Source organism: Alosa pseudoharengus, unplaced genomic scaffold (genome assembly GCF_046254945.1).
Source record: "Alosa pseudoharengus isolate Yale_2024_CS ecotype anadromous, Long Island Sound unplaced genomic scaffold, YU_APseudo_1.1 YU_APseudo_1.1_scf_24, whole genome shotgun sequence".
Lineage (NCBI taxonomy): Eukaryota > Metazoa > Chordata > Actinopteri > Clupeiformes > Clupeidae > Alosa > Alosa pseudoharengus.
Genome location: NW_027468689.1, coordinates 10328838 through 10352741, shown reverse-complemented (window position 1 = coordinate 10352741; position 23904 = coordinate 10328838). Strand labels below are relative to the sequence as shown.

Below are 23904 nucleotides of genomic sequence, written 5' to 3'. Positions count from 1 at the left end.
GGGTTTGATTAAGCGCCAGAGTACTGTTGTGCTAATCGGTTGTATATTGCCTTGGAAAGTCAGTGCATGTCTGTACTTGGACTTTCCTGTCTGCTCCTGACTTTACCTGATAAACAGAGAGATCATGTAACATCAGTGTAATAAACGTAGGCTAAAGGGTGGCAGGTTGGACCACTACATGAATGCAACCGAAAACACATTTATTGAGAAATTCTGGCAGCACGCTGAATATGCATCAGTACATATAGATTGCCTTTAACTTGTATTCAAATATGTGCAAATGATGACACCCTGGCAACTTTAAACGCTTATTTGCATGGCATTTGAATGATGAGAATTATGGTAATTGCTCCGTGCGTTTGATGTCTGAGGACATGTTTCAGAATGAGTAGGCAAAAGGAGCTCTCAGGCCCCTAAAAGCAAAGGCATAATCAGCCGGGGAGGTCGACCTGCCAGTCTAAGCAGATGGTCCTAAAATGCTTGCCAGAGAGAAAGCAAGAAGTAAAGATGGTAATTAAATGGGGTGAGCATTTGAAGCAGATGCTCGTATGTTATATTTCTCACTAGATTGATTCTATAGTTGTTTGGACTGTGAATGTGGGCATGGGTTTGTTTCTTTGTGGCATGTGTATGGCTGAGTTTGCTGGGGTTGTGGTTGGATGTGTCATTTTTTTTTTTTTAAATCCTTGACAGTCCTTTGTTGAACATGACCAGAAAAAAATATGTTCCAAAGGGCTCATTCAGAGTTTTATGTGAGCAGACAAAACAGCAGAGAAACAGTCTGAGTCGCGAGATGAAGGCAGGACAGAATGTGCTTAAGCCAAAACAATTGTGCTTGTATATCCACAGACTCATGCTTAAGTCTGATGTTAGCTTACAACACGTCACCTTCTGAGCATGGAACAGGGTTTCAATATTCATAACCTCACAAATGAGTGGTTCCCATGGAGAACCACAGTATTTTAGAGAAAACCCCATGATTGTATTGACCAAAGAAATGTTTGGTGGTAGATTTCCATGGCTATTGGATCTTGGTTTGATTGTGCCCCTTTTTACCCCTTTAGTAATTACTGCAGAAAACCTACCTGTCAAAATGAGGTTATAATATTTATTTATGAAGCATGTATCAAAATCAAAAATTTAAACATGTAAGACCACAGCATAACTGCAGATAAATGTGTGTGGACATGGATGATGAAAAAAAATCAAGATAAATTGACTGACACAGAACTCATACCCTTTTGCACAGAAATTATCTATTAAAATGCAGCTGATTTGCTATTTAGATAATGGTTAAACTGTCTCATGCTATTTTACTCAGGGAAGGAGTCAAATCTGCGCTGTGATAACAAACTTTAATGGGTCCACTGAGTGATAAAATTCTTCACACATGTGTGTGTAGCTCATGCCGTCTGACTTTAAAGATGTTGTGACAGAATCAGAAGCGAGGTATTAACAACTTCTTTGGATGTTACACACCAAAGGAATCTGAGAGCTTTCTGCTGATTAAACAATACAGGAGAGCGCTGTGGGCCTCCGCCTGCTACGTGGGCCATCACTTGCCCCCCAGAACACGTGGGAAAAGCAGTCATGGCATAACATTCTTATTTCACCCTCGGATGATCAGCGGGTGATGAGAATCTCACAAACATCCCAGCAGCCTCTGCTACGGAGCCTCACCTGACTGCTCTGCATGCAGTTGTCTGACTCCATGTCATACACATAAAGAAGGAACAAAAAGAGAAAGTTCTTCTCCTGTCTTCATCGTAGAGCCTGAAGAGTTATATTCAGAGCTGACATTCATTTGGGTCTACTAGTTTGGAATGAGCTCAACTTTGTGAGCCAAAAGACCAGCGCAGAACCATTTTATTACTTATTTAAAATATCTGTATGGAACACTTTGAAAGCACTACAAGTACATGAGAGTTGAATATAAGTACTACAAGTACATGAGAGTTCAACATATACCAGAGCTCTATAAAAAACCTTGTGGGTGTCAGTCTACAAGCTTTGGATTTGGGACAAGGCAAAAAAAATGTCTAACAGAAGATAATCACACCTACTGAAGTTTGAAACCTTTTTGCTGGCATAAAGGTGGCACAGTGATAATAACCTCGGACTTCCAAGAAAGAAGCCAAAAGTCTAGGTGCATGATTATGTAGGTGTCATCAAAGGTATCATTTTCTGTCTCTCCATTGTGGTGGGGGATCATCCAGGTCCTGGGGATGAGGAAATGAGAACAGTGCTCCTGTTGCCTCTGCGTTTTATAACAGAGTGGCGCACAGCCCGCTTAATAGGATCTGATTTCATCTGGTTCATTGGGTTTTGCAGGTGTTTGTGAGGATTGCTTTACAAGGGTTTGTCTGTGTTATGAAGCCACTTAGAAAAAAACAAATCACACTGTTTGGACCTTCAAAACTGTCTTGAAACATTTTTATAGATGCTTCGAAATGACTGTGCACTCATGTGTGCAATGGTATGGCATGATTGCCATGAAATGTTAACAATATTGCTGTCGATTTTTTCTGTCTACATTTACTTGTTTGTGAGAGTAATCAAAAGCACGTTGTGTGAAACATGAATAAAGCCTTGGGTGTCACAGACATTTATGACTCACCCAGGTCTGAACTGCGTAGATGAAATCTATGAAGGTATTGTAGCGTCGGTGGATGTACATGTTTAACGTTGAATGAGTGTCTCCCAGAATGCAGTGCGAGTGAATGGTAGAATGTGTAATGTCGATTATAATAGTTGTAGTTACGTTTAGCATGTTGTGTATTTGTTAGCGTGTTAGTCTCTTTAGTTGTACCTCATGTGTTTATCCTCGTGTTGATGTGTGTGGTAAACCCTTATTGTGTGTAGCATGTGCGGCTGAGACTACCCCTGTGTTGCCCTATGTAGTTGTCTGTGTCCGTATGAGTCTTCCTGTTCCAATAAATGGCCGTCCTGGCCAAAGGTCAATCTTGTCTGAGGGTGAGATCGCTACATTGGTGTCAGAGAAGTGGGATGGGCCCCTCCCGGGGCGCGAAGATCTACGCCAGATCAAGACGGAGAAGAAGGCCGAAGACCAGACCAACAAGATGGCGGCGAACCTCAGCAGATGTTCCAATGGTCCTGTTAAGGACTAGCCAGCTCGCCGAGCTCGCCACTTCGGAGGATGGAGGACCTGTCGGCCCGGCGCGGGACCTGTGCAGGCGACCAGCGGGACCAGCCCTGCACAGCCGACGAGAGCTGCCAGCGCTGGAGGAAGCGGCCCCGGCTGAGGAGTTCCCGGCTCGACGCCGATGTCGATGCTGCCGTCATCCGAGGATCTCATCCATAGAGAGCGCGAACTCTCTGACGACCTTGGAACACGACCACAGCGGCCGGGTTTACACCGCCAGCTACGGAAGAACTTCCAGAGCGTCAGCTGCCGGTCGAGAGTGTGATGGAGTCATAGCTGCTAGTTCGGGAGCTTGCGGTGCTCCAGCTAGTGACCAAGAGGGTAACGTCGACCTGTAGAGCCTTGGGAGCTATCGTTTTGTGTACTGTTTGAGATTTTAAGTGCGCACGTTCCGGTTGACGCAAGTCTGCGCAATGTTTTTCATGTTTTGTGTGAGTTTCTGTGTTTCCCGAGCCTGCTGAGAGGGTCGGGGTCTCCATTTCCCGCCACAGTGGAGCATTGTTGTGCTCGAGAGACAGCCGACAAAAGTTCTACAAGAGGGCAGCGCGAGGAGGGACCTCGACGTGGACTGCTGACCGCCTGGAGATCGGCACACTGTGGACAGGTGGCAACGGCCACGAGCTGTCACAGTAGCCAGAGGGGGCTACCGAACGTCCAGGGGTTCCAGTGTATCCGGGGGTTCGGCTTGCAGTGGGCTGCTGTTTGGGGTAGCGCAGCTGCACGGCGGGAAACCGAGGGCCCAAGCGACACCACGACCCACGTCTGGCCGGTTCTGGTGCTTGTTCGGGGGAGAACTGACGTGACAGAGGCAGCCGAGAGCCCTTCCAGTCGGGATGGGTTATCGTGCAGCCGGAGGCTTTCCGGTCACTTGGACTAAGCACTGGGATTGACACCGACGCAGCCGCGAGCGGTGAGCTGAGCTGTCATTGCCGGGGACGACAATGGCTCGGGAGGGGGTTATGTAGCGTCGGTGGATGTACATGTTTAACGTTGAATGAGTGTCTCCCAGAATGCAGTGCGAGTGAATGGTAGAATGTGTAATGTCGATTATAATAGTTGTAGTTACGTTTAGCATGTTGTGTATTTGTTAGCGTATTAGTCTCTTTAGTTGTACCTCATGTGTTTATCCTCGTGTTGATGTGTGTGGTAAACCCTTATTGTGTGTAGCATGTGCGGCTGAGACTACCCCTGTGTTGCCCTATGTAGTTGTCTGTGTCCGTATGAGTCTTCCTGTTCCAATAAATGGCCGTCCTGGCCAAAGGTCAATCTTGTCTGAGGGTGAGATCGCTACAGTATATTGGGTGCAAAAGTGGCGAGCACATGTAACTGCAGATTTTGCATGTGCACACTAAAGTCGTAAATGTGTAACAGTAAAGTTGAAGTTGTACATATTTTTTTATATCTTGTTAACACAAAATAGGGGCTACGGGTTCACAAATCCTTTTTACAGGTACACAAATCCTTTTTACAGGTACACAAATCCTATCCTGTGAGTCACAACTTTCAAGAGTCACGCACTCGACACTTTTGCTCCAATCGTTGCAGCGCAGTAGGTGCAAAACACATTTGCACATCCGTGTTTCATAATCTGAGAACATGCACAACATTCGTGCATTTGTAAACCCAAATGTGAACTAATGCATCCGAAGTTGTGCATCTGTGAAATAATTTCTCATTAATAAAATTCTACAGATCGCTTTGATTTTCTTGCACGACTACAAGTCAATTGATACAAGTGCTCGAATCTTCTTCTACGAGTGACGATACTTTTGCTCCTGGCTAGGTGATATAATAGGAGCAAAACGATTTGTATGTGTGCACGTCGAGCGAATCGATCGAGAAAACAAGGCGGCCGGATCTGGATCGCGCTCAGACTACCATTGCCTGCTCATAAGGTAAGTAACATGATAATAATATGAAGAAAGTTATCTTGTTTGTTGGTTTACATTATCATGACAGCTATGTTTAGCTTAGTTTACCTGCTTGCTAAATCCTCCTGTGCCAGATCAAGCTAGCTATCGCTAGATAAATAACTAGTTTAGAAGTACAGAAATATAACACTGCCCGTCCAAAATCGTTAGGACACACAATATGACACAATCGTTCTGCAATTTTCGAACAGCTGACTTGTATCTTGCACGAAGACTATTGGATAGTGCAAGGCAAGTTAGCAATTGTTTGCTGTGCAGACATTATGAATAATAAGGTCGACTTAACACCGCACACCGCAACATTTTTTTCCTCGCTTTGTGCAAAGAAAAACTATAAATCGTGTGTCCTTCATTGATAAGGAAACATGCTGAGGTTACTTACTTTATGAGCAGGCAATGGTAGTCTGAGCGTGATCCAGGATCCAGATCCGGCCGCCTTGTTTTCTCGATCGATTGCTCGACGTGCACACATACAAATCTTTTTGCACCTATTATATCACCTAGCCAGGAGCAAAAGTCACTCGTCACTCGTAGAAGCAGATTCGAGCACTTGTATCAATTGACTTGTAGTCGTGCAAGAAAATCAAAGCGATCTGTAGAATTTTATTAATGAGAAATTATTTCACAGATGCACAACTTCGGATGCATTAGTTCACATTTGGGTTTACAAATGCACGAATGTTGTGCATGTTCTCAGATTATGAAACACGGATGTGCAAATGTGTTTCGCACCTACTGCGCTGCAACGATTGGAGCAAAAGTGTCGAGTGCGTGACTCTTGAAAGTTGTGACTCACAGGATAGGATTTGTGTACCTGTAAAAAGGATTTGTGTACCTGTAAAAAGGATTTGTGAACCCGTAGCCCCTATTTTGTGTTAACAAGATATAAAAAAATATGTACAACTTCAACTTTACTGTTACACATTTACGACTTTAGTGTGCACATGCAAAATCTGCAGTTAAATGTGCTCGCCACTTTTGCACCCAATATACCTTCATAGAAATCCTCCCACCATCCTCCAGTGGCGATGCCCATGGCCACAGCACCCATCGACATCTTCTGAGGGATACCCCCTGTTGAGATGAGAGTAATTTATTCTTCCACACTCTTTAGTATTACAGGGGAGGGCTGAGTGCTGTGTTTCAGAGACAAAAATGGGCAGTTGAAGCATTTCTTGACAGAAGATGTACACATATCTGTACATGTTGTTCATACATTGTTCATATTACATAGCCATATTTATTCTGCTCTTATACGGTAATCCAATCCAATCTTGACAGAAGATGTTCATGTACCTATAACCATCTGAATGCACTGCCGCTGCTGCTGCCCCCCCCACACACACACACACACACACACACACACACACACACACACACACACAAGTCTAGGTGCATGATTATGTAGGTGTCATCAAAGGTATAATTTTCTGTCTCTCCATTGTGGTGGGGGACACAAGAAGACACAACCTGTCTTCATTTTTGAATAACGGCAGATAATGTTTTATGCATATTCAACAGATTTTCTCCAAATGACTGTGGAACACTGCTGAAAAATTGTGGTCATTCAACCACAAAATCCCATACTCTAAAATGAAAAACCACTGGTGTTACATTAACACTGAAATGTTACACATCAAATGGCTGAACTGTATCTATAATCCAAAATGTCATACCCTTCACAACTCCTCTGAGAAGTCTTTTTAATACACTAGATAAAGGCTGAGCTGGCGACATACTTATGGTAATCATCACTGATTCCTGCCATAAATCTTGAAAAATTTCAAGCCAAAAATCTCATTAATGTCACGCCCTCCTCTGGCTAAGAAAGTTCAGATAAAAAAATGCCCTCTCTCTAAGAAATTGATCCACCTTTAAAGTGAAACTTTGTTCATTTAAAATGAGACCGGCAGACATATCATGAAGAGTCCTTAAGTGTTCTTCTCCTTACCCAGATGATTAATATAGTGCCTGTGATAAAAAGTCAACGTAACATTAAAATATTGATTATTTGACCCAGAAAGGTTGAGACCTCTAGGAGAATTAAAGTGAAGACTGCATGTTTTTGAAACATCAGATTCACATTTTCATGATTTACACAAAGTATACAGCTCTGTCTGTAGATAGATATATGCAGTTTTAGCATTTCCAACTGACCCCAGCTTACAAACAAATTCTACAAACACAATTCTTATTCATTTCAAACCATACATTGCCTGTTGTTTATCAAGTTCAAACTATATTTTGATTCCGGTTCTTTGGGTGAAATCCCTATTTTCCAACAATACTGTCTTTGCTGTATGACACCTACTAATTCCTCACTCATTTGTTGGGTTGCTGTTATCAGAGGGTGGAGGCTTTCATTACACAATGGTGGCTCTGCGGAGAAGAGAGCAATTGATTTACGACACTGGGGCATCTGTCACTATCAACTGGGGGAGAGGAAAGCTTCATTTCCCTGCTTAGGCATGTCACTGGAGACTAGTGCAAGAGGCCCAGGAGTGCCTATGTGTGAGAATATGAGATGGAGCTGGAGGAAGAAAGTGCTGGATATTTCCATGAGAGCCATCATGACAGTCTCTGCGATGATGAAAATGTGTGAAACACAACTAGTTATGTTAGAAATTTCAATCTGACATTCATGCTTTGTGTAATCATTTGCAGCACTAAAACTTGGCTCCTTTGATATGGCAACTATGAAGGCATAAATACAATCATACTTTTGAGAGGCATAAATGGTGCAAGCAGGGCATTTTATTTTTTAACATGCAGTGGGCTCCCATTGCTCCAGTGCAGAGATTTAGTCCAGTTATTTTATTGAAATATTTCATGGGAGCTCTTTAATTAAAAGGAGTAGGACTATATAGTATCAATAGGTACTCACAACTGAAATAAAAATGCCCTTTTCACTATCCTTAGCCATTTTAAAACAATTACCTCAAGCACAATAGACTTACAACAACACATTTTTGCTATTCATTTCAGCTGGTCATATTGTACCATTCAAAGACCTCACATTACAAACAAAATAAGAGAGAAATTAAACTAGCTATTGGTTTTATCTTCATGATTTCACAGTCACTCAATACTCCCACTCCATTGAGATTTCTGTCAATATCAGAGTAGTAGGCCCTAATAATCCCAACCTGTCTCCACCGAGCATTCAAAACAAATCCAGACGGCCGTTTCTGGAGATGTCATTTTGGGTGGAGGGCGAAGGCACCCCACCGATACAGACTGACAGCAGACAGGAGTGTGAGAGTGAGGAGATGGGTGTGTGTGAGTGTGTGGGGATGGAGGGGGATGGGGGGTAAAGCTCCTTGAGCTCCACTGACCAGCGGAGCATATCAGTGGCAATGCTAAGGTCATGGGTTCAGTTCTTTGCACCACAGATCCGGATAAAAATGAACTCCTTCTTTCTGTCGTACTGCAAGATAATGTATATACTGTAAGACATACTCTACAGTACTTCTGAAGTAAAGGAGGTCATGTGAACTCATACTTTTGGGGACATTTCGTATTCTGTCTGCCACCCCTCCTTGTAGCTTCTGCAGTCTAATTTAGTGTTGCTTTTTCAGGAATTAATTCATCTTACGAGTGGCATAAATCTGTCATGATGGCGTCCACCCAAAGCAAGTCTGGTATTAGTGGCATGGAAATCACTAAATTAATCCCCAGATCATTACCTTACAAAATTGGTGTAGATTATCCCCTCAGCACAGAGCCAAACATCACACCCGCCTCTAACAGCACTAACAGTCATCAGTCAAATAATTTTCCACCATCAGTCAATGTCCAGGGGAGCATGGTGGACTTTATTGTAATCTAGTATTTCTCTGACTAATGCACACCACTGACTTGCTTGAATTCTCTTACTTGCATACTCTACAGTAGCCCCTAGTTTCCTATTCAAAGCGACTGCACACCTGTCCCTGTTTAAATAGTTAATGCTGTCTTGCAGCATTCATCAGGAGGCGTAATTGTCCTACTCCTTCATTATGTGTCCTGACCAGCTCTCACACACCATGGTTGCCGTGCAGTGGTGTTCAATTATGTATCATTAATGATTCAACCCATGGGATACTGCTAAATGTCTCAACCGCAAACCAGAAATTGTGAGTAGATGAAACTATGTGTAAAGACATATTTTTTTTATATTTTTGAACTGCTTTGTGATTGTCAATCTTAAAAGCAATCTTTGTAACATGTCTGAGTGCAGTTTGTGGTAAGATCCTCATTACTCAGTTCAAAGAGCACTCTTCGGGATGAGTACTATTAGTCCTTGTATTACTATTGCTGTCCTTAGTTGGGCAAAGGGGGATTCTGTGAAGTAGTTTCCTGTCATTCACAGAATAGACCGATCGGGCATAGTCAGAGTGTAATCTCGTTCTTTACGGCTTGAGAGTTAAAACTCTACCAGGTTTATCTGGCACTCTCAGTGTGAACTACATGATGTTTTCTAAACAAAGTTCCGGAGGAGCCCTTAGGGATGATTGACAGCAATTAACTTTCACCGCCAGGATATTGAAGCTGGCCTCCTTATCCATACGTCACACGCTGCGGTGCTCGCAAAATTATCCCTCCTCCTTCCCCTACTCCTCCATTTCACTGATAGCCCAGTTACTCATCCTCCTTACACAGGGGGTGCAAGCGGCCATCGCTCTATCGCGATCTCCGCTTCAGGCATTCCAGGACCACGGCCAGCTACCATGCCAAACGCACTTACACTGTAGCTTATATGCTCAGCATAGCAATTATACAGATGGGCGAACTAGTGAATTGGGTGTTAATACTCCACGAGGGGGACTATCGAGCCCTGTGGTTGGGCATTTCAGCCCTGAAAGGAAAAATATATGTGCACGCACAATTTGGGACTACTTCAAGAATCTCCAGAGTGTTGCTGTTCCCTGGGTGCTTGACTACTAGTATAATCATTCTTTCATCATCATTGTTGTTTTTTATGTGTTTTTAATACTTTTTAAACTATTGCCATTGTATGCTTTTATGTACTATTACATTGTGTGTTTGATGTTTTTTTTGTTCTTTACTTTTTAAACTATTCTTTCTACTTTCTTCTTTCTACTTTTTAAACTAACTTTCTAACTATTGTCCTTCTATGCTTTTATTAACTATTTCTGTTTGCTTGTGTTTATGTAAAGCATTGAATGACCTTTGTGTATGAAATGTGCTATATAAATAAAGTTGACTTGACTTGACTTGACTTGACAGTCTATTGATGGGATGGATGTGCGGCTCGATGGCTTTCTGTCAAAGTTTTTTTTTTTTTTTACTTTCTAGCAGACTCAAGACAATGTGTAGAGACTGCTGTTGCCAGGGTGAAACACTTCATGGGAAGAAATCTAAAACTGTTCAGACTACAAGCCCCATGCCATTGGGGACATGTCAATTACAACCTTGCAGTGGAAATCCAACATGTAATAACTGCTAATACTGTAATAACGGCCAGTAATGTGATAACTGGTCAATCAAACAATATCATGACAAATTGAACTGTAAAGATGTCACATTATTACATTGCAATTATTCAGTCTCTTAGTCATTACTAAGTTAAAACCCCAAACCTGAACAGTTTTACCACAGTAGGTTGTGTACTGCACCTCAACTTGGACAGGAACCTTTGCTGGCAGTCGAGCCATATAAACCTTTGTTGAGCCGATGCTGCTATGCCCTGGAAACGGCACAGATGATTTGGGAACAGGAGAACTGAGGGAAAATGTCCAGGTTAGCCACGAAGGCCATATGACTGGAGAACTGAGGGAAAATGTCCAGGTTAGCCACGAAGGCCATATGACTGGAGAACTGAGGGGAAATGTCCAGGTTAGCCACGAAGGCCATATGACTGGAGAACTGAGGGGAAATGTCCAGGTTAGCCACGAAGGCCATATGACTGGAGAACTGAGGGAAAATGTCCAGGTTAGCCACGAAGGCCATATGACTGGAGAACTGAGGGAAAATGTCCAGGTTAGCCACCGAGGCAATCTGACATTTGAAGACAATGGAGGTCAGAAAGAGCTTCTTCACATTAAAAAAATAAATAATAATAACTAGATGTACCGCATAGCGGTACAAAATATGACCGCCGCTCAGTCCTGTACATCCATTCCGCGAAAATAAATCATATTAATGAATTTGTCTCCATCTTCTACTCCATCCCCCACTCTTGAAACTTTTGTGTATGCTTGTTTGGAATGTGTGTTTACACACATTCCACACACAAAGTTGCCTACTGGCGCTGCAAAGGTGAATAGATTTGTAGCACTTGGACTGATGAAAGGTACACCTGTAGGCTACATTGTATTTGGAAAAAGCAGAAGGTAGCAGCATAATGTATTTATTTATTTATTGTTAAACAAAACAATTCCTGTCAGTTCCATGCAGTTTTCAACAGCTATCAAGAAGAGAGGTCATGTCATGGATTTTTGTGAATGTTTCTTCTTCTACATATTCATAAGTTTAGTCATCTAGTTCATATGATGTTCAGCTTTATTGTCAATGCACAAATTAAATACCAGTAGTCTAAAACAAAATGCCGTTTTACCCAGTGGTGCAAATAACTGACATGTCCAAAAGGGCCTTCATGAAATGCGTTGCGAGACTGTTCATACACATTTTAACGGGCCAAGTTGAAGAGCTACTGTCCGTTATTGTTTGTGCAAATAATATGTTGATTTATGTTCCCTTGCATTTTGCAACTATGAGGTCCATGGTTAGTCTGGTTTTCGCCAGACCAAGCTCAATCTTTTGACGCAATCTTTTGATTTTCACCCAGCCTAGTCCATGGTAGGCGCCCGATAGAAATATTGTTTAATTTTGCGATTGAGATATCCACGCACTGGCGCCTCTATGGCAAGCCGATTGAGCATTTATTCTGATATCTTGATATCAGGCATAATTGTCATGTACATGTAAGCCATTTTTGTCAACAAAAATTTTGTGAGGGCCAAAATATGCACACTAGTTAACTAGTGGGAGCCAAAAGGCTCACTAGTTAACTAGTGAACACATTTTAGCTTCACTAGTTAACTAGTGAGAACCAGAAATGCCCACTAGTTAACTAGTAAAGGCCAAAATGCATACCAGTCAGCTAGTTGAAGGCGTTTGGGTGTCACTAGTTAAAACTAGTGACAGCCAAAAATGTGCACATGATTACTAGTGAAGGCAAAACACCTCACTAGTTAACTAGTTGCAGTAGGTCAATGTCACTAGTTAACTAGTGAACCATAAATGGCTGACTAGCTAGCTAGGCGATGGCAGTAGGCTCACTAGTTAACTAGTTGATGCATCATTTGTCCAAACTAGTTAACTAGTGAGGTCATACATGTATACTAGTAAACTAGTTCAAGACAAAATTCACACTAGTCAACTAGTGGCGCAGAATTCAAATTAGGAGGCAGAGAATTCCAAAAATTGAGGCTTTCTATTGGCTCCCTATGTCCAAATAGAACATGACAACCAATCACAGTGCAGAATTTCACAAACTCCCACCCACAACATTTGCATGTGGCACACAAGTTAACATGCTGGCCAAAGGAACTCTAGCTAGTAAACTAGTGGCTTCAGTGTGACACTTACATGTAAACTACTGAAGGCAGAACTGCTCACTAGTTAATTAGTGAAGACACAAATGCCCACTAGTTAACTAGTAAGGTCTAAAAAGTGTCACTAGTTCACTAGTGTGCCCCAAAATGCCCACTAGTTAACTAGTAAAGGCCATTTCAGCCCCACTAGTTAACTAGTGAGATGCCAAAATGGTCACTTGTTAACATGTAAAGGCCAAAATACCCAGTAGTTTACTAGTGAGGGTGTTGTGGGCCTTACTAGTTAACTAGTGGCATGCATATTTTGTTCACTAGTTAACTAGTGAGCATATATGCATTATTAATGCCTTTCACTAGCTTATAGAGGGCATTTTGAGCCTTACATGTTAGCTAGTGTCACTGTCCATACACTGTCCATAATGAACTAGCAGGAGAAAATGCCCCTCACACTAGTAAACTAGTGGAATTTGAATAAATACACAAACGGCTGGCATTTTGTGCAACTACTTAACTAGTGGGACATAACATTGGCCACTAGTTAACTAGTGCGCAATGTCGCACTTGCATGCAAATGAAGAAGGCGGAACAAGGATTTTGATTGGTCCATTTAGGACTCAGAAACCTAGAAAACATGGCTGACTTCGTCCAGGCTGTTCTAAGAGCAAACTTTTATAAACTAAGATCGTTTGAGCATAAAAATATGTTTTGATAACATGTCTAGTGACAAAGTTGTGGTGTATTGCTGTAATCTTCGTTCAGTTAATGTCTACAATCTTTAGTTTTTCAGTTATTAGTCTGAAAATCGCGATAAAAATGGAGGCATTTGTATATGGTTGCCTAGCAACAAAACGTTTCAGTAACATGAACATTGATGATAGCATTGCTGATGTGGCAAGACTAGCTCAAATGGTTAAGCAGCAGGAGATCATGTGGGAGACCAGGGTTCAGTTCCATAGAAGTGGATGAAGTTTTTTTCTTGAGCTTTTAATTACTTTTGAAACCATGTGCAGTTAATGTGTACAATCTTTTGTTTTTCAGTTATTAATCAGAAAAGCGCGACTGAATGGATACATATATGTCTGTGGTTGCCTAGCAACAATAAACAAAGAATAATATTAAAATCGATCCCTTGAATCTTTGGTGTGGATCACTAAGAGCTCACTTGTTAAAGCATGGGGTTTCCCTGTTATTATTAAAAAACATTTTGACAGAATATGAGATACTGCATACTGCAGGCTCTGCTTTACTATCTATACTGAAGTACCGTTGCAGAGCAGTGTGTCACTTTAGCCACTAGGGGCACCCATCAGGATCGCGAGGCTATGAACAGTAAATTTACATTTAGACTGGGTGGGATTCTTACATAATACCCAATAGGAGTCTTCTACCCACCCTCTCATTAGAATTTGCATAATAGCCGTTTCAGGCACTAGTTAACTAGTGAGCTGCTTCACTGCCACACATGCAAACTAGTGAGACTTCAATTGTTCCACTAGTTAACTAGTGGACAAAAACGGTCAGCTTGTTTCTCTTTTTAGGTGTAACTAGTTAACTAGTGAACAAAATATACATACCACTAGTTAACTAGTAAGGCCTACAACACCCTCACTAGTAAACTAGAGGGTATTTTTGCCTTTACATGTTAACAAGTGACCATTTTGGCATCTCACTAGTTAACTAGTGGGGCTGAAATAGCCTTCACTAGTTAACTAGTGGGCGTTTTGGAGCACACTAGTAAACTAGTGACACTTTTTGCACCTCACTAGTTAACTAGTCGAATGGAAATTGCCATCACTAGTTTACTAGTGGGTGTTTTGGTGCACACTAGTAAACTATAGTGACACTTTTTAGACCTCACTAGTTAACTAGTGGGCATTTGTGTCTTCACTAGTTAACTAGTGGGCATTTGTGTCTTCACTAGTTAACTAGTGAGCAGTTCTGCCTTCACTAGTTTACATGTAAGTGTCACATTGAAGCCACTAGTTTACTAGTTAAAGTTCCTTTGGCCAGCATGTTAACTTGTGTGCCACATGCAAATGTTGTGGGTGGGATTTTGTGAAATTCTGCGCTGTGATTGGTTGTCATGTTCTATTTGGACATAGGGAGCCAATAGAAAGCCTCAATTTCCAGAGTTCTCTGCCTCCTAATTTGAATTCTGCGCCACTAGCTGACTAGTGTGAATTTAGGCTTCAACTAGTTTACTAGTATACAGTACATTTATGACCTCACTAGTTAACTAGTTTGGACAAAGGATGCATCAACTAGTTAACTAGTGAGCTTGCTGCCATCACCTAGCTAGCTAGTAAGCCATTTATGGTTCACTAGTTAACTAGTGACATTGACCTACTCCAACTAGTTAACTAGTGAGGAGTTTTGCCTTCACTAGTAAACATGTGCACATTTTTGGCTGTCACTAGTTAACTAGTGAGACCCAAAAGCCTTCAACTAGCTGACTGGTATGCATTTTGGCCTTTACTAGTTAACTAGTGGACATTTCTGGCTCTCACTAGTTAACTAGTGAAGCTAATATGTGTTCACTAGTTAACTAGTGGGCATTTATGCTGTCACTAGTTAAGTAGTGTGCACAAACATGGCTCACTAGTTAACTAGTTGACAAAAATGGCTTGCATGTTGGCCTGATATCAAGATATCAGAATAAATGTTCAAGCGGCTGGCCAAATTACATAGAGGTTAACAAGTGGGAATTTGACATTCAGTAGTCAGCTAGTAAACATTTTTGTACCTTACTAGTTGATTAGTAAAATATAGAAGTCTTTAAACTAGTTAACTAGTGCACATTTCAGTGTCCACTAGTTAACTAGTGAACATGCTAAGCCTTACTAGTTAACTAGTAATATATGAAACATATGAACTAGTTAACTAGAGAGAATTTGGGCCTTACTAGTTAACTAGTGAGCATTTTGGCTGTCACTAGTTAACTAGTTCACACAGAAATTGCTCACTAGTTAACTAGTGGACAGAAATGGCTTGCATGTACATGACAATTAGGCTATGCCTGATATCAAGATATCTGAATAAATGCTCAATCGGCTTGCCATACGCCTCCCCTGCGACGTGTTCGCCCCCCGGTTTCAGAGCTATTCTAAATGCCAAAATGGGGGACAAAACCGTGGCTGTTTACAAACTATAAGCTATATAAGGTAGGCCCTATGCTAGGCCTATTACACAACACAAATTGTCACTAGGCTATGCTGGCGACCCAAAGAAAATCTCCTTTGGGAACCAATGGCTTACAGTATCAAGCGGACTTAAGCTGCCACCTCTTGGCGAAAAGTTAATAGTTCAGTAGTGCATATCAGTAGTAGGCTAATACATTCACGTAGCTGTGTGAATCACGGAAAGGGTGAATGAAGTGAACACTTCTAAATGGAACCCAACCCACTGTACAGTAGCTCAAGGTCTGTGGCTAAAGCAGCCATAATTAAAGCGTTATCATTGTTTAGATACTTCACACACACGTGTTTTTTAATTGCATAGACTACAACTACCAAGCTGGAATCAAAGCACATCGACTCCCCTCTCACACCCTAAACACGCACTTCGAACAAACAAAAAGCGCCTCAGTCTCATGGTATAGCCATAGACAAAACTGTATCTGACCGGTGTAACGTTGGTACTAAATCATCCATCGCAAAGAATGATTTTTGTAGCACGTGCAACAAATATGTGTAGGTACAGCCCTGCCCTGAATACATATCAACGTGCGCTCTAAAACATCTGGTTTAAATGTACATTACATTAGGCTGACGCATTTTGGAGATGTAGATCACGGGTGCGTTAATAAATCTACATTGCGGCGAGTTGACACAAATTATTCACTTTGACGAATTTATGTAGTTTCACTTACTTTACTTTGAGCCATGCTCTTCCTTACTTGAATCACCTTTGAAAATAGAGGATTGAAGTAGCCTATATGGGTGTTTGGGAATGAACGTTGACTCAGATGCTTTTTGAGACTTTGAGCAGAAATGTGCCATGTGTTTAGGATGCATCATAGACAGGTTATCTTTCAGGTAGCCTATATATTTTCCATTAGAAAACCACCACGTAGCAGCTAACTCACTTAGCTCCTGTTAGTAGCCTAAATGAGATGACAGTCGAAAGATACAATTAGTGCTGTTATCAATTTGCTTGGTAGCCTATAAACGCATTTATGATTTTCTACAAATACATCAATAATCAAATCGGCCTCCATCACTCAACCATGCTAACGGTAACATTAACATTATTTTACCTGCTATTGATAGGATTAACGTAGCCTACCTGCAGTAAAAAACAAGCATGTCCGATAAACATTCTCAGATTTATTTTGGCTTCAAGAGGAAATGGGAATTACATGTCATGCAGAAATCATCCTACCCTTATTAGACGTTCTCTGCGTTAAACTACTGTACAGTCTTGTCCTTGTAGGAAGCGTAGTGTCTTTCCAACCCACTTTAGATTAAAGGGGTGGTTCAGGATTTTGGACATAGGACCTCATTTCCAAGTAAGCAAGTGTGATATTTATCAGTGGAGACCGTTTTCAACACGTTTCATCCAGTCCTTCTAATTGCAGAGTTCGCAGGTGCTAGGCTAGCGCAAGTCAATGGTATGTGCTAGCCTGCCACTAAAAACAGTCTTACCCACTCCAAAGTACACCCGAGGCAAATAAATTATAACGCCAGACTATCGATGTAAATGTCTGTTTTGATAGTGTTATTTCTAACGTTATTCTATCCTTGCATTTCAACGATCGCATTACATTTTGAGGGACTAGTTTCTTAGCAGCGGCGGAATTATACTTGCTCCGGTTAGTAGTACTGCGCCGAAAAGTAAACAGTAAGGGCACTCCAATGGGGATACCTAGTAGTAGCCTTGGTAATATGAGTCCGCCGCTGAGATGCAAAATGACTACTACCAACTTCAGGGACCAAAGTATAACTATTGCAACGCGATGCGAGGGTAGTTGTATTTCTAACACTATTCTATCAACACAGACATTTACATCGATTGTCTGGAATTTGCCTCGGGTGTACTTTGGAGTGGGTAAGACTGTCTTTAGTGGCAGGCTAGCACATACCGTTGACTTGCGCTAGCCTAGCACCTGCGAACTCTGCAATTAGAAGGACTGGATGAAACGTGTTGAAAACGGTCTCCACTGATAAATATCACACTTGCTTTCTTGGAAATGAGGTCTTATGTCCAAAATCCTGAACCACCCCTTTAACTTCCAACAAAATTACGTCTCACTGCAACGATGCGCCATCTAGTGGACAAACGACTACGTGACACCAATACTGGAAATGCAGCCAAATAATTATTATGATGAATATTTGGTTTTCCTTTAATCCTACTGAATTTGTAATTATGTATCGGCCGTTCTAATTGCGATACTGATGGTATACGTGTCTGTGTGTGTGTGCGTGTGTATATGTGTGCACCACCATCTACAGGCCAATGAGTGTACAGTCACTAAATGTACACATAACTTAATTTTTTTAGATGGATGAAATTCTACGAAAAAAGCAGAATGTTATTGCATTTTCATTTTTTACCGGGGGGGTGCAAATCACAAATGAGTGATTATGGGCTAGGTTGATGTGGGCCCTTGAGACCAACATACCATACAAATTTCTTCATCCTCTGTGCCACGGTTCAGGGAGTTATTTAGGAAAAACTGCATTTTTTGGGTTTCGGGGGGCCCAGCGCGGAGGGGGAGTGGCCCCCGGGGACCAAACAACATTTTTCCGTAAAAGTCTAGTGGGGCTACATACCCACCAAATTTCATGTGCCCCGGTGGTTCGGTGTCCCGGGTATCGTTGACCAAAAATTCAGGAAGTAGATGACTGGAAAAAAAAAAAAATCCCTATATGACCACTTCGCTAGCTTCGCTAGCGGCGGTCATAATAATGGCTGCTTGTGTGAGTCAGACACCAAACACTAGTGATGCACATCTTCTAGAAGAAAAGCTTTAAAGCTTGGCCTGCTGTGCATCATCTGGCATAAAGAGAAAAAAGAAAGTAAGAAGACTTATAACACTCTTCTTTGCTTTTCGTTTTTTTTCCCCCTTAGCCCTCTGGAATACTTCTAGGAGCCAGACACTCCTGCACAAACATTTCTCTGCCTTATATCTCCTTCTTCGTTGTTTGTCTGCCATAATCCAGTTTCCTCAGCAGATTGGATTTAGGCCTTTTTTCTCCCAGCCCCTGGAGTCAGAGGCAGCATCAGTTTCTCACAAATGTTATCCAATCTACACTGGAAATCCATGCTGCACAGAGCTCAGCTTATTATAAGTTTGATTCAACTGCTAACACCCGTGTGCCTGCTCAATTAAAGGAGATATTCAAACAATTGGGCGAAAGATGTAGAGATTGTAAAGGACAATAATTTATTGAATTGTTTTGAGGACAAACAGCAAAGATATGAGGTAGGCTATATATTGTAAAGCTGTAGGATGTAGCTGTAGGATACAGTAGGCCTATCTATGAGAAGGAAATTATAGCTGCATGCCTTGACAGGCAAGTCATACTGTATGTGGCCAATCAAAATATTTATACTCTATATTCAACTCAAATAAAATGCTGGAGAATTTTAAAACACATATCTTAACAACGCATGACGTGAGTGCATTATCCTGACTGAGCAGTAATTGTCTGTAGCTGTCAAAACAAACCTTTTCATATAGCACACTTATATCTATTTATAAATAAGGAGGAAGTGGTTAGGTCATACACTGATAAAAATATTGAGCCTGATCTACTTAAAAAAGGTAAGGCAACTTTTTGCATCAGATTAATATGTAGTTAAAGCAAGGCTGGTCTTTGTATAGGCTACTTAATTTCTTGTGTGTAAGAAATGAGTTTTGTAAGTAAAGTCAATATTAATTTATCAAGTAAATTCAACTTAATCTTTCAAGTAAAGTCAACTTAGTTTTGTAAATGACTGAACCTTATTTTATGAGTAAATTCTACTTCATTAAACTAAGTTGACTTTACTTGCAAAGTTAAGTAGACTTTACTTCCAAAACTCATGTCTTACATTCAAGAAATTAAGTTGCCTATACAAAGACTAGCCTTGCATTATATACATAATAATCTGATGCAAAAAGTTGCCTTACCTTTTTTAAGTAGATCAGGCACAATATTTTGTATCATGTTTGGTCTACTTAAAAACTTAAGTATGTGTCATCTATGTGTTCGAAAAGACAATCCTCTTATCACATGTCAAGATATGCTGCCATGGAGCCAAGTGTAGACCATAAAAAGACAGGAGCTGCAACGATTAGTTGATTGATCAATTAGTTGCTAACAACTAAATAATTTGTCAGCAATTAGAATTTTCTTTAAATCATTTTTTTTAAGAATCCCAGATTCTCTGATGTGAATGTTTTAAATTGAGAACTGGTGATCAGAACAAAACAAGACATTTTAGGACATTTTTTTTCCACCATTTTCTTACACTGTATGGACGAATCCACAAATCATTTTATCAAGACTATCGACAGATTAATTCATTGGTTGCAGCCCAACACTGGAAACTGAGCAACCCACATGAGTCAAACAATCTCAGATATAATTATGCATCTTAACCCAAAACAAGACTTGGAAGTCATTTAGCTCAAATAAATACATTTATTTGACAAAAGCCAAAAAAACAAATCAAAATACATTCTATTACAAACAAATCAAAATACATTCTATACACCATCTGTATAGATTTTAAGCTTGCAAACAGACCTTGAGTTCATGGACTTTGGAGGACAGTTTTTGGTTTGCATCCTCTAGAAAGATCTTCTGAAAGACCTCAAACGTGTATTTCAGTTTATTAGGGTACCTCAGTTCCAAGGCATAGATAAGGCCCATCAGATAGGTGCAAGCATGTGCCACATCTGGGATACCAAAAAGGACTTCTGCTCCCTCGATGGCTATTCCAGCTTGCTTGGGGAGACCATCCCTGGCTTTGCTGACAACAAAGATGCCGAGGGCAAATGTAGTAATAGCTTCTTGGATGGTCGCAGCATCGTCATCATTAAAAACCTGTGAAATACAATAAGACTTATTTATTGTATAGTAATGTGAAGGATGCATAACTCTTTGTTCCCCTCTCCAAACAGATGATCACATTGTTATGTGGTACTTTTGAGTAGTATTGTAGCTTAACAAGGGTGTCTACAGGTATTACAGAGTTCAATCAAATGCCATTTAAGGCCATTTTAAGTCAATTTGTTGGAGTAATTAAGCAATGCAGCTTTATACAGTATAAAGAGTATCATATATTTGGTTCTGTTAACTACATAATTATACAAATGGTTACACATCAGCATTTTTAATAATTAAATACTGAAATATTATCAGTACCACAATGGAAAAAAGTCCTGAACTTTGTGTTTTTTTTATTCTTGATTATACTTTGTGTCCTTCATGCATAGTAATATCTTCTTTACCTGGTAGTCCTTCATTAACTCTCCAGTGTTTTCACCAAGGTAGAGTGTGAGTCCTCGAATCACAACTTCTCTTCGCGACTCAATTGTGTCGTCCTACAAAAATATGGAATGAGATTACTAATTAATACGAGAAATATGAGATTAATATAAAATATGACATTACAGACATCAGAAAGCTACTACATACAACTAATTACTACCACACTGTTGTAAATACATGCCTCATTTAACATGTCATGGGTCTCATCAAGTTTCTTCCCAACGGCTCCACCCTTCCTCCTGTACAGGCAACAGCTTGGGTGTGTGTTGGTCCAACTTGCCCAGGACTGCAATAGCTTCAGTGTGATCCTGCAGAATTCCTTCTCGATCTGAGAGACCAAGAGATGTAGACAAGACATGGAGATGTAGAAACATAATGAGACAGACACACATGGGCAAGAGAAACAGAACAAAGACATGGACAAATTAATCCAAAGACCACACTGAATAAATCAGTCTGCTGGTTGCAGAACTGGTTACAAAAAGACCTTGCCTCTCATAGACTTAAGTCTTACATGTACATTGTTGGCCTTTCCTTATCTTACTAAACTTCGAGAAAGTTCTATAACATTTGATCGTTTTGACATGATATACTAGTATATTAAATGTTACCTGTTCCCAGGTATGATTATGTGTACCTTGGATTTATTTTAAATGATGTAAAAACGGCAAACTTTCGTTACATTAAATATATTGATGACAAAGGCTGCACTTTTAAGATTAACCATGGTTTAGTTTTCGGGTCAAATGGCTTTTTGAATGGGTTCGCCACGGGCAGTTGGTTGTAGTGTTACGGTCCCTTATCACACAAGTTTATCACTGCTAGCAGCTAGTTGGCTGTGCCCATTCGCGAGCCCATTTAAGAATAGCCTAGAAATCCAGACGCACCCTAGCGGCAGCAAATGTAGTTCTAATTTGGCTAATTCAAGAAGTCGTTTAACCAGAAAACTAAACCATCGTCAATCTTAAGTGCAGCCTTTGTCAATATCCTTTTAACCTAACGTTTGACTCGAGTATTTACACAAATGCATTTTGGCGAGGATTTTGTTTTAACGTCACACACGACTAGTAGTGCTAGGCTAAGTCCACTAGTTGAGTAAGGCCACTTGCTAACGTTAACATTCATTTTCGAATTAAACAAAAAGACTCGACTAGTTGTACTGTTCTAGAGTCTTTTAGTTTAACTTGAAGATGGAAGCTAATCTACGGAAGCTTATTGCTGCCACACTAAAATAATTAAAAAGGCTCAGTATTATGTAATTACGTGAAAAGTTTCTTGTTATAACAATATCTTTTTCATGTTTTAACAAGATATTTATCACGTTATTACATGAAATTATCACGTTATTTCATGATACTGATATGTTCACGTTATAACGTGAAAATATCATGTTATTTCAAGATATGATATTTCTACGTTTTAACAAGATATTTATCACGTTATTACATGAAATTATCACGTTATTTCATGATACTGATTAGATACTGATATTTTGACCCTTCCCCACAGCCTTAGAAATGACAGCGATGACCTGACATGCAGGCTACCGAGCCAGAGCGGTCTAGGCTATACATTCACCCACATTGCGTGAAGATTTGCATATTTATCAAAGCCCTTTCTCCCTTTTGCGTCAAGTTAGCGAAAGTTTTGTTTATTGTGTTGATAAGAATATAAAGCAGAACTATCAGGCTGTGTGAGCCATATATATACAGTCTATGGTGTGAGCAGGCTATCCTGCATAGAACCTCTCTATCGGCCTCCTTTTCAGCAGCTCTCTGCCAATACACACACATCCCTCTTCGCTGCTCCTCAGTCAGCTGGGAATTGACCACACACACAGACTACACACTCATACACACATGCACAAAAACAAACACTCATCAAGCAGCACTGTAATAGCAGTCAGGGTGCAAGTTCATAGACACTAGTTATCATTTATGCCAGCCATGAGCTCTCGTGGCCTTGTTTCGTTTAGTTTCGTTATTTTGAAATAACGTGATAATTTCATGTAAAAACGTGAAAAAATCATATCTTGAAATAACATGATATTTTCATGTTATAACGTGAAAATATCATTATCATGAAATAACGTGATAATTTCATGTAATAACGTGATACATATCTTGTTAAAACGTGAAAAAGATATTGTTATAACAAGAAACTTTTCACGTAATTACATAATACTGAGCCTTTTTATTTCTTTTAGTGTGGCAGCAATAAGCTTCCGTACTAATCTAACCATAGACAGTAAAATAAATATAACCAGGTATCAATACTTGGCAAACTGTATTCTTACCTTAACGTTCAGTGGACTCATAAACCCAGCCTCTGGAAATGCGGTGGTCGTCTTCTGCTCTTTTCAACGGATGCGTGCCAGTTGGCGGGAGTACGGAACAGCGTAAATTAAACAAGCTTTTTGTTTGTTGAGTGTTTGTACTTGAGAATATCGACTGGGATAACTTAATAATGTATGTAAATGAAAAAACACACAATTTTATTGTAATTTGAACACATGCAGATTAATTTCAAACAATACATTTTCATGTAAAGATACAAACTGAGATTTTTATTGTTAATTTCACAGATTTAATTTATGTTATATCTACACATGCTCAGAAACACTTTTTTCAGTGTAGACTTAAAGGTGTCTATGGTAAGAGATCCACATGTAGTGAAACCCATGACATTACTTTGTGCAAATTTGCTTCTTTTGTTCTTTCTAAACATGTGAACTCCAACTAATATCACTGGAGATATGCAAATGTCTA

At 40.4% G+C, this 23904-nt stretch overlaps 1 protein-coding gene across 1 annotated transcript; it reads right to left on the bottom strand.

Moving 5' to 3' along the window:
• Positions 1–10776: 10776 nt before the first annotated feature.
• LOC143141739 (uncharacterized) lies at positions 10777–23456 on the bottom strand. The gene is made up of 5 exons (XM_076302452.1): positions 23433–23456; positions 21318–21464; positions 21097–21189; positions 20390–20689; positions 10777–11094 (listed from the first exon to the last, which is right to left on the bottom strand). Exons 1-5 carry the CDS (start codon positions 23451–23453, stop codon positions 10777–10779), a joined length of 879 nt encoding a protein of 292 aa, XP_076158567.1. The 5' UTR covers positions 23454–23456.
• Positions 23457–23904: the final 448 nt, after the last annotated feature.

Coding starts and splice junctions, on each gene's coding strand:
- LOC143141739 (XM_076302452.1), bottom strand. CDS start 23,453: ATGAGTCCACTGAACGTTAAG. Junction 21,190..21,317: donor CCCATGACATGTTAAATGAG/GCATGTATTTAC, acceptor ATATTTTTGTAG/GACGACACAATTGAGTCGCG. Junction 11,095..20,389: donor CCAAAGTCCATGAACTCAAG/GTCTGTTTGCAA, acceptor TTCAAATGTCAG/ATTGCCTCGGTGGCTAACCT.